This window comes from Nicotiana sylvestris, chromosome 10 (assembly GCF_000393655.2).
Source record: "Nicotiana sylvestris chromosome 10, ASM39365v2, whole genome shotgun sequence".
Classification (NCBI taxonomy): domain Eukaryota; kingdom Viridiplantae; phylum Streptophyta; class Magnoliopsida; order Solanales; family Solanaceae; genus Nicotiana; species Nicotiana sylvestris.
Window position 1 is genome coordinate 54,564,534 of NC_091066.1, and position 12,634 is coordinate 54,577,167.

The window sequence follows — 12,634 nt, forward strand, 5'->3', positions numbered from 1 at the left end:
CCGGAAAAATTTCGCTAAGTAACCTAGGATTTCGTGGTGCCACGTAGGCTTATTATAATATTTTATGTTCTATTAACATGGTGGACATAAATTGGACTTGTTAAAGTGTACAAGTCTTGTGGTAAGTAATTTGGGGCCCAAGGAAAGGCCTAAACCTAAGTCAAATTGGAAAACAATTCATAATAGGCTAAGATTTCAAATGAGTTCGCACAAGTCCCTACTTTGAACGAGTATATCAAAATATGTATAAGGTTTTATGTGATGAACAACCTATCATATGAAATTGCTACGGGTCTAGTCTCCAAAGCTTCAAACCATTTGTCATTTGGACATTCCTACTCAAAGTTATGATCAAATTACCAAAGGCTAGAAAAATGCAATCCTGTGTTAGATATGCGATCGTAAAACCCATTTTGCGGTCTACATACTCGATATGTGATGGCAAATCTGGTCGCAAACTGGACCAGTGTAGCCCAGTTTTGGGCACCTAGTTTTGTGATGCATTTGCGGCCAGCATACCCATTTTGCAGTCCATTATGCGACCGCAGACCCGCATTCAGAGGGTAAATCTTCTTATTTTATAACCCAACCCCATTTTAATATATAGTCTTTGGGGCTTCATTTGGGGTCATTTTTCTACTGATTTTAGAGAGAGTTGAGATCACTTTATAGAGAGAAGGAGGAACCCAACATTCAATCATCAAATCTTGCACCAATTTTCAAGAATCAAAAAACCCAATCACAAGTTCTTCATCTAAGAGGTAAGATTCTATACATTAGACTTTAATTTTGAGTTTGGGGTATAAGATAGGGTATTGAGGTATGATTCTTAGGTGTAATACTATTATTATACAAGCATGTACAAATTAGGTTTGTGAAAAGATTGTTGAACATAAATAAGTAAAGATTGGGTTGGGGAATGAAGGAAACCTCGTAAAAGAGATTTGAAATCAAGATGCACGACTAGTATTTGATAAAATGCCCAAACAAGTTGAAACCATGAATACCTTACTAATTCGTGTTCAATTTTGCTATGTCTCAAAGTAGATTGGGATTGCTACAATTTCTGGAATGTTTTAGTAACTTAAGGAAAGCTTAAACAAGGTATGTATGGCTAAAACCCCGTCTTTTAGAAATTGAGCTTCATCGTTGGTTGTGTGAGTACGGTAAGATTAAATTGAATTGTTGTATTAATTGCTATTTCACTTGACTTGGTGTTGCAACCTTATATGCATGGAAACTGTATCTCAAATTGATCAACGTGCTATTCTTGATAATTTGAAAATGTGCAAGGACTATGAATCATGTATCGAAATGCTTAGAACTTAGATTGAAATTGAAGTGCATTGTTGTGCCATTTACATGATGTTTCATCTACGCCTACAACCTTATTTGCTATTGTGTGCCATACTCTCTTGAATTACAAACTTAATGTTGAAAATGGGAACAATGTGAAATCTGAATTGTGGAATGTGAAAATTGTGGCCCCAAGTGCCGGTAAACTAATACATGTGTAACCAAAGATTGGACTGAGGTGAATAATGGAAAATGGTAACGCCTCAGTAAGGCGGCCTAGCCGATCGGGCCGTAATCGTATGCCATGACATATACACATGGCAGTTATGCATTGATGATTGAAACTGGAAAGTGTGAATAGAATATTGGTGACGTCTCCGGAAGACGGCCTAGACAATCGGGTCGAGATCGGACTCCGCTCAAGATAGCGGTGGTAATGTGAATGATGTGGAACAGTATGAAATGCCCAACTAAAGGCTATGGAAACATGATGTGAAGTTTTATGTAATTCTTTCATGTTGATAATATAGTGATTGTTTAAAGTTTTGAGTTATACTTGTGATTTCTTCTTCTTGTATGAAAGTTCTTTCTAAGTAGATGATGTTTAGTTATATATACTAGTGCTATTCGATGGCACTAACTTCCCTTTGCCGGGGGCGCTACATCTTTAATGGATGTAGGTGTTTCTATAGCAGGCAGTGTTGGTCGCAGCTAGTGCCACATCATCCTTTCAGCTGACTTGGTGAGCCCCACTTCGTTTTTGGGTCCTGTTTCATCTATTCATAATGTACTTTATATTTGAGGTATAGCTGGAGCCTTGTTACTGGCATTTCCATATTACATTACTTTTCAGTTGTGTTTAGTGGCTCTGTAGACAGGTTGTGGGTAGTATCGGGTATTGGAATTAAAGTAGAAATATTGATGTTTGGCGAAGATTTATAAAACTTGTAATATTTTGATAATTATGATTTAAGCAGCTAATGGAAATGAAATTGAAGTTTATAATGAAATACTTACTAAGTATGATTAATGGAGTCCATCTCCTACTTGTTCGTGAATTAGTTTGGGTAGAATGAAACCTAGCAGGCTTGCTCAGTCGGGTTTACTCGGTTGAGCGCCGGCCATGCTACTCGGTTTTTGGGGTGTGACAAACTTGGTATCAGAGCCTAAGATTTTAAAGTGTCTTAGGATGTCTCGGAGCCGTGTCTAGTAAAGTCCTTCTTATCGGTGTGTAGTCGACCACATCTATAAGTTGGAGGCTATTCGGACTTTTAGGAATTCCACCCTTCCTTGATACTCCAATCGTGTGATAGAGCTCAAGTTAGGGAGTTAGTTTTCTCTCCAAGCCTTACTCTCAAAATGACTAATCATGATACCATAATCCACGAATTTGAAGTCATGAGACGGTTGTGATCCCACCATTGAGTTCGAGTGGATTGCCTAAGGACTTGTTAGGAGAATGTATTGAGCTATGGAGGGATTGGTAGAACCTATCGCTAAGAGGGGAGTGCCCTTATTTCTATTAATCTCACTGCACCACCAAATAATGAAGTATATTGGTATGTTACCGACGTGTGTTAGGGATGTGGAGTCGAGGGGCATTGATTAAGTTATTGACCTATCAACCTAAAGTCACCAAGTAAGTCACTCCCTAGTACATCATTATGAACAACACAAAAATTTTACTTATTGCATGTGTACATCCTTATTGATGAATTCTCATAAACATGGTCTTAACAAGGTGTTGAATAACAAAACATTGAATGTATCGACTCACGAGACACACTACTCGTGAATCCACTCTATTATAAATCCTCTTATTTACATTCTCATGGAATTAAGTTCTATAATTGTGTCCTTGAATGGAGTTATGACTCTAGAATTAGCACTTCCGACTTGCTTTCCTAAATTCTCATCAAGGGACTATATCCGATGAATTTCTTACAAAATCTTTTTTATGGACAATGTCTGCTCATTTGTGCCTATGCATGCACGATTGTAAAGTTTACCTATGTGGTGTCAAGTTCCATGTAAAGGATCCCAGTGTTGTGATCCTTCTCGAGTCACTCTTTTACTCAGTTGTGTATATGGCTTATATGGTTTGAACAATCAATCTACTCTCTTGCGAGTATCATCATAAAACCTTTTCACTAGCTAATAACATAAGAGCATAACTTAACATCTATCACATGAGTACGTGTCAATCGAAATGTTCACCGTGTGCATAAAGTCTCTCTAAAAATTGAGATCCTCATATCCCCGTCATAGGAAGATCTTGTGTCGCCATCTTAGTATAACTTTCGTGTCCACTTGGGACATCTCGCAGTAAGTAGCTCACTTTGTCCTAGTATTGTGGTTGCTCGTGGCGTGGTCGTATATTGCAGTTGGGGGTTAATATAACAGAAGCATGTCCAGCTTATAACAAATGTTTATTTTCTCTTTACATCTCCACAACATGTGTTAATTGTGTTCTTTAGTTAGTGAATTCATTGTGCTAGTTTCCCAACACTTGTTTGATAACCATGAGAGAACATATCCTTCTATGTGTCATTGTAACACTTCCTTTCTCGTAAGGACCCTTACTAGGCTCTCCATCAAGACCAAGCACACCTTTGGAGGTTATCTTATCGTAGCACAACGTTTGTTTCTCTTGTCTTTTTATATTTCATTAGTATCTAGGTATTCCTCAAGTCCAAACCCATGGGGAACTCATTATGAACATCTGCAAATCTTCCATGATCATTTTACACTAACTCATTGGATTCCCACCTCACTTCAAGTTCATCAAGGGTTGATAGCATGCCGCAATTCCTAAGATTGAATAATCTCCTTTCGTTAATGGATTATCTACACATGTGCTAGTCCAACGATCTGCTTATCAGTCTAACTCTTGCCTTTTGGTTTTGGGTTGACCAAGGAGTAATACACCTAGTAACACATTCATATGCCAAAACTTTTCTCTCAGTCAAGTCTTATAGTGTCTCCCAATTTGGCTGGTAATAGTTGGTTGTGTAGATGTGTGCTATAGTTCTTCATTGTGAAATAGAGTTGCTAAACATAATTGGATTTTTGAATTCTGGAGCTATACATCATGTGACTATATATAATGATCTTCTTTCAAAAATGTAGCTTCTCGTAATCGCTTTATATTACCACCATTCCTAGTGGTTACAATGTAAAGGTTACTTCCATAAGGCTCTCTCACTTTCTTTTAATTTGTCTTGCATTATGTGTTGTTTACCCGTAATATTCAATGTAATATTATCTCAATGTATCGACTAGTTATCTAACTATATGATCTGATTTAATTAACCTCACTTTTATGTACTCTACAAGCGCCCTGAGAGTGGGAAAATTTCCCCTTTTCTATAGACTTCTTATGTCTTCAACTCTGTTTAAGCTTGTCAATTCCAAGCGGTGCTCTTAGTTGTGCCGCCTTACTATCTATTTTCATCTAGTAACTCTCCTTGTGAATATAATTTTATGCCTTATGGCATCAAGGGTCGGGGTATGCTCCTTTTGTTAGGATAATAAGATATTGCTCGCACTCCTTATGAGATTTTCTCTTAAACAATCATCTACCTGCTCTACTTGTCCATGTGACTAGATAACTTAGGTTACTCTTCTCCTATAAGTGCACCAAGACTTCTCACCTTTTCATAATTATTCATACGGTCACTTTAAGGCCTTATTCTACACCAGCTCGTAATGATTTTAAATACTTTCTTGCCATTGTTGACGATTCTCTAGGACTACAAGGGCTTGTCTCATGGGTTTCAAAAGTAATGATTTGCCTTAAAGTGCAAGCTTAAATTTCCATGATTTCAAACCAAAGTGTGTCTCCTTTTCAGAAAAGTCATGAATGGGTCGTATTTGTTAAGGTTATGTGGCTCTCCGCTCACTCGGCTTCTAGGAGTATTGACAACGTCATTGTCATGTATGGGAATTTTTCTACCTTTGGCATTCCACCTCATTAGGTAGGGTTAGATTGTTCGTATTATGATAATCTCATAAGTAGATGACTTCTTTTCTATCCTCATGCGCTTGTGGAATAAAGTCCTTGTGTCGCTTATTGTTAGGAGTGAAATCAAATTCCACGTATTTCATTTGCGGCCTCAATCACACCCATGATGCAAGAGTCTTACCATTTGATCTCAACTACTTACCTTATACTCAGGGACACAACTGGTGCATCCTACTTGATCACCTCTTTAAAAATCTCAAGTTCACATACATGGTATCCACCTTATCTAAGAATATTAGTTACCACTATGCTTTATCTATCTGATAATTTATGTAGTCACCTGGATTAAACCAAGGCAGCCTCATTAATAGAAATCCTCGTGTCTCTCAGTATGTAACCTCATGAAATACTCTGCTCAGCGCATAAATGGATTCCTGAATAATTCCATCCCAATCTTGAACTCTGTTGCTCCTTACTATATTAGATCTATTTGGTATTGAAGTTTCATACATGTCAAAGAGGAAGTATCCCCGCGTGATCCCATATATTTGATAGGTAATTTTATCGTCAGTTTATGATAGCACATCTTAGAGTAATTGTGGAAGGTCATCAAAGGTTTAGCATGGGTGTTCGTGTAGAGATTTAGAGTTTAGAAAGGTGAAGGGGTTATTTTCAATACTTTCCCCTGAAGATGTTATGTGAGTTGATAATGAAGGTTGCATAAGTGTAGTTTGCATTAGGCCGTGTTATGAGTATGATGTTTACCATCGTTGTTCTACATGTATTATGTGTTTTCATATGTCTATGTCTAAGAAGGTAGTTGGAAACCTTTTGTGTATCATCCCGGTGGAAACTATTGAGCGTGAAGTTATTGCATTGTTAGCTTATGCGATGTATCTAGTTGTCATCCTCTTTAGATAAGTTTGAAGGTTGGGATTGTTTTCGCGAATGGGTTGTGGTAAATCCTGTAAGTCGAGGAGGCCACCTTAAAGGCCAAAAGTGTCGTGGAAAGGTTCGCTCGATTGTGTAACAATTAGTTTTGATTTGAAAGGTACCTTATTGGTGTTATGATTTAAAAGGTGCAGTCCATGTCCACGTATCATCGTGATAATGTGGTGCTTGTAATGTTGAGGTTCTTGTTATTAATATATACATTATAGTACTTCTTCGAGTTGTGGATGTGTTTCTAGGATGGTTTTGGTTGTTCTCTGATAGGTGGATAGGCCTATTTACAAAGAAGACTCTGCCGAAATTTCTGAAAAAATTTGGGAGTTAGTCAAAATTTTGGTACTTGAGGTAGGCTATAAAGGATATATATTAAGTTAAGCATTTAGGGCGGACTCTACCCTCTTTCGAGGATGAATGATCCTAAGGGGGGGGGAGAATGTAAGGCCCCGGAAAATTTCGCTAAGTAACCTAGGATTTCGTGGTTCCACGTAGGCTTATTATAATATTTTATGTGCTATTAACATGGTGTACATCAATTGGACTTGGTAAGTAAGTGTACAAGTCTTGTGGTAAGTAACTTGGGGCCCAAGGAAAGGCCTAAGCCCAAGTCAAATTGGAATAAAATTCATAATAGGCGAAGATTTCAAATGAGTTCGCACAAGTCCCTACTTTGAATGAGCATATCAAAATATGTATAATGTTTTATGCGATGAACAACCTATCATATGAAATTGCTACGGGTCTATTTTCCAACACTTCAAACCGTTCGTCATTTGGACATTCGTACTCAAAGTTATGATCAAATTACCAAAGGCTGTAAAAATGCAATCCTGTGTCAGATATGCGATCGCAAAACCCATTATGCGGTCCGCATACTCGATATGCGATCGTAAATCTGGTCGCAAACTGGACCAGTGTAGCCCAGTTTTGGGAACCAAGTTTTGCGACGCATTTGAGGCCAGCATACCCATTCTGCGGTCCATTATGCGACCGCAGACCCGCATTCGGAGGGTAAATCTTCCTATTTTTATAACCTAACCCCATTTTAATATATAGTTTTTGGAGCTTCATTTGGGGTCATTTTTCTACTGATTTTAGAGAGAGTTGAGAGCATTTTAGAGAGGGAAAGAGGAACCCAACATTCAATCATCCAATCTTGCATCAATTTTCAAGAATCAAAGAACCCAATAACAAGTTCTTCATCTAAGATATAAGATTCTATACATTAGACTTTAATTTTGAGTTTGGGGTATAAGATGGGGTATTGAGGTATGATTCTTGGGTGTAATACTATTATGTATACATGCATGTACAAATTAGGTTTGTGAATAGATTGTTGAACATAAATAAGTAAAGATTGGGTTGGGGAATGAAGGAAACCTCGTAAAAGAGATTTGAAATCAAGATGCACGACTAGTATTTGATAAAATGCTCAAATGAGCTGAAACCATGAATACCTTCCTAATTCGTGTTCAATTTTGTTATTTCTCAAAGTAGATTGGGATTGCTATAATTTGCGGAACGTCATAGTAACTTAAGGAAAGCTTAAACCAGGTATGTATGGCTAAAACCCCGTCTTTTAGAAATTGAGCTTCATCGTTGGTTGTGTGAGTATGGTAAGATTAAATTGAATTGTTGTATTGATTGCTATTTCACTTGACTTGGTGTTGCAACCTTATATGCATGGAAACTGTGTCTCTAATTGATCAACGTGCTATTCTTGATAATTTGAAAAGATGCAAGGACAATGAATCATGTATCAAAATGCTTAGACCATAGATTGAAATTGAAGTGCATTGTTGTGCCATTTACATGAAGTTTCATCTACGCCTACAACCTTATTTGCTCTTGTGTGCCATACTCTCTTGAATTACAAACCTAATGTTGAAAATGGGAACAATGTGAAACGTGAGTTGTGGAATGTGAAAATTGTGGCCCCAAGTGCCGGTAAACTAATACATGTGTAACCAAAGATTGGAGTGAGGTGAATAATGGAAAATGGTAATGCCTCGGTAAGGCAGCCTAGCTGATCGGGCCGTGATCGGACACCATGACATACACACATGGCGGTTATGCATTGATGATTGAAACTAGAAAGTGTGAATAGAATATTGGTAATGTCTCCGAGAGTCGGCCTAGCCGATCGGGTCGAGATCGGACTCCGCTCAAGATTGCGGTGGTAATGTGAACGATGTGGAACAGTATGAAATGCCCAACAAAAGGCTATGGAAACATGATGTAAAGGTTGTCTAATTCTTTCATGTTGATAATTCCTATCTACGGAGCCTCTAGGGATACAAAAGAGTGTTAAAATATTTACCGGTAACAAGGCTCCGGCTATACCTTACGCAAATACCAAAATACGATTTCCGGGAGGAAAAGCGGCATGAGCCACGCAAGGCCCCGAGAGGAAAAAGGGGCTCACCAATACAGCTAACGGAAAGTGAAGGCGTGCTACTATTGTTCGACTGGAGTACCTGCTATAGAACCACCTACAATCATAACACAAATGTAGCACTCCCGGCAAAAGGGATGTCAGTACATTTGAATTGTACTGGTATTTATAAACAAACTTTACCCCAAGTAAAATCAAGAAATACATAGGTAACAAACAGTAATAGAATCAACAATCCAATGCACATGAAAGGAACAACCAAAGCCAAACAAGTTCCACAATCTCTCCTTTTCCCCTTTCAACATTATTTCATCACATCAATGGTTTCACAACTTTCACATATTTTCATTTCAATAGTGATTTCGATCACTTTTCCACCCTTATTACCTCGGCCACCCTTATCACCACAACCCACACCTTATAACTTCGTGTTGCGACGCGCAACCCGATCCCACCGGACAATCAAATTTCACACGACAACAACAATAATTCACAAAGAATTTTTATAACATCAATACCATTTCCATCATATGCAACAACCCATATACAATTTAAGTCACAATGATAATTGCCCGCGACAAGTCACGTATGATATTACCACAGTTGTTTTAATTGCATCAATTACGATTTCTTTCCATCATTTGTTACACAGCTCTTACCACATGAACACATTTACACACACACACTTGGTTTGCTGCCATTTACTTACACCCTTATATCGTGAGACTTAACCAACAACGTTCAAAGCATATTAATCACAAGAATCATCATTTCAAGGAAGCACAAGTTCATATCTACAATTCATACATTTGGGCCCAAGACACCATAGATCTCACCAAGCAGTAATTCTTGTACAAGGTGTTGTCGTAATCGTTCAATTCATTTACGTCATTTCACAATACCATCTTTCATTACTTACCACGCAGGGTTTTAGCCATTATACACATTCCCACATTTGGACACATTAACGTTCTTTCATTCGTTAACACATACTCCCATATCGTCATCCTCAGCCTTTTACAAGCTTAGCACATAGTAAGGTAGGCACATCAAATCACTTTTCACAATCACATATAACACGGTGGTGTGGAAATTAACTAAGACAATCAATACACATATTTTCATACAAGCTACACATATCGTATGCTCGTCACAACAAGGGGATTCTACAAGAGTTAAAGTTAGCCGTACATATCTCAAAGAGATTTTCCTTAAGTTACTACAACATTCCGGAAATTCTAGCAATGCCAATCTACTTCGAGACATAACAAAATTGAACATAAATTAGGAAGATATTCATAATTCTATCTCATTCGAGCATTTTATCAAACACCATATGTGTGTTAAATCTTTATGGTCTTTTTATAGAGGATTTCATCAATCCACAACCCATACTTTATCATCTTTAGCTCAACAATGTTTCTACAACCTTTGACAACACATGCAAGCAAGATAACAACTCCAATACCCACAAACATTCTTTATAATTACCCATCTTTAGCTAGATTCGAAATTAAAGGTTAGGGTATAGAATCTTACCTCAAGGATGAAGGCCTAGTGTGGTTTTCCTTGTTAATCCTTTAATATTTGAGCAAGAGTTGTAGAAGAATTGATGAGGGATACTTTCTCACTCTAGGGCACTCTCTCACTCTAAAAATATCTGATTTATGCTCAAGAAATGGTCCCTTGAATCTATTTGACGAAATGAGGTTGTTTTATAACAAAAATCCCAATATTTGCCCAGTCGCGCCGCATGGGGAGGCGTGGTAATGAAAAATGTGTTTAGAAACGAAATTGGAGGTGCTCTGATAATTTACACAGCCGCGCCGCATGGGGCGGCGTGGTAGTGTAAAATGCTGCGCTGCTTTTTGTAATTTGGGAATACATTTTGGTAGGAGTGTCCGAATGACAAACGGTTTGAAGAGTTGGAAATTAGACTCAAAGACCTTTTATTTGATAGGTTGTGAATTACACAAATCCTTATATAACTGGAGATATGATTGTCCAAAGTGAGGTGTTGTGCGCACTCATTTGCAACTTTCATCTCTTATGAAATTTTCCAACTTGGCTTAGACTTAGGCCTCTCCTTAGACACCAATTCACTTATACTATGACCTATACACTTATTAAAATATCCCATTGATATCCATAATCTCCTTAATCCTCATTTGCACGCAACATAAAATATTTGGCCTACCTTGGCACCGCGAAATCTTAAATTACTAAGCAAAATTTTCTGGGGCTTTACATTCTCCCCCGCTTAAGATCATTCGTCCTCTAATAAGGATCAAGTTTCATTCATTAGTCATCCTTATTTAACTTCAGCTTTTTCACATTATGAAATATATCATCAGCCCCGAATTTGGCTAACTTCTTAAATTTCCGAAAACTTCGCCAGAGTTTCCTTTGTAACTAGGACTATCCACCTGTCAGAGGGCCCCAGATACATATCCTAACAGCATATACATGTTCCATGGACATAACATAACTTGTTCAACACCAACCATGGCCGCATAGGCAATATACATAGTCAAAATGGAATAGTTTAACATAGATCAAATCAAAAGATAAGAGTTTACAGGAACCAAATGCATGAAAGCTATTACAAAACTATTCAAACAAATGTGGGTACTTCTTTCTCATTTCTTCCTCAGTTTCCCAAGTGGCTTCCACAACCTGTTGGTTCCACCATAACATTTTTATAGAGGCAATTTCCTTAGTTCTCAATTTCCGGACTTGCCTATCAAGAATGGCAACTGGAATTTCTTGATAAGATAGTTCTTCATTAACCTCAGTAGCTTCAATTGGCACAATAACGGACAGATCTCCCACTACCTTCTTCAACATAGACACATGGAAGACCGGATGTACCAACAACATCTCGGGTGGCATCTTGAGCTTGTATGCCACCTGACTGATCCTCTGAATGATTCTATACGGTCCGACATACCTCAGACTTAACTTCCCTTTCTTCCCGAATCGTATGACTCCCTTCATGGGAGATACATTCAAGAACACCCAATCATCTACTTGGAATTCCAAATTTCTTCGACACACGTCTGCATAGGATTTCTGACGACTTTGAGCAATTTTCATCCTCTCCTGAATGACTTTAATGTTTTCCATAGCATGATGCAAAAGATCTAGCCCTAACAGTTCTACTTTACCAACCTCGAACCACCCAATCGGGGATCTACACCTCCTTCCATACAATGCCTCAAATGGGGCCATCTAAATACTAGCGTGAAAGCTGTTATTGTAAGCAAACTCAATAAGCGGTAAATGGTCATCTCAACTACCTTTGAAAGCTAGAACACAAGATTGCAACATATCTTCAAGCACCTGAATAGTCTGCTCTGCCTGACCATCAGTCTACGAATGGAAGGCCGTACTGAGATTTACTTGAGTAACCAAACCTTGATGAAATTTTGTCCGAAAGTTTGCTATGAACTGAGCCCCTCAATCCGAGATAATAGAAACTGGAGTGCCGTGAAGTCTGACTACTTCCTTGATGTACAACTGAGCATATTGTTCTGCAGTATCGGTGGACTTGACTGGCAAGAAGTGCACTGATTTCGTGAGTCTGTCCACAATCACCCAAATTTAGTCAAACTTGTGCATAGTGTGAGGTAATCCTACCACAAAATCCATATTGATCATTTCCCATTTCCATGTTAGAATTTATATGCTTTGTAACAATCCTCCGGGCCTTTGATGTTCAGCCTTCACTTGCCGACAGTTCGGACATTTTGATACAAAGTCCGCCACATCTTTTTTCATTTAATTCCACCAATAAACTTCTTTGAGATCATGATACATTTTAGTAGAACCTGGGTGTACGGAATACCTAGAATTGTGAGTTTTTGCCAAAATCCTTTCCCGAAGACTATCAATATCTAGGACACATGGGCGTTCTTGGCACCGTAGGGTACCATCATCAATGACAAAAGGAAAGATGTGATATTGTGTTTATGAATTCCCTCCTTCAGCTATACCAACAATGGATCGTTGTATTGCTTTCCTTTGACCTC

At 38.1% G+C, this 12,634-nt stretch overlaps 1 protein-coding gene across 1 annotated transcript; it reads right to left on the minus strand.

The window, feature by feature from the left end:
- Window positions 1-11,213: 11,213 nt before the first annotated feature.
- On the minus strand, window positions 11,214-11,834 carry LOC138879348 (uncharacterized). Its single transcript, XM_070158959.1, has one exon. It carries the CDS (start codon window positions 11,832-11,834, stop codon window positions 11,214-11,216), a length of 621 nt encoding a protein of 206 aa, XP_070015060.1.
- Window positions 11,835-12,634: the final 800 nt, after the last annotated feature.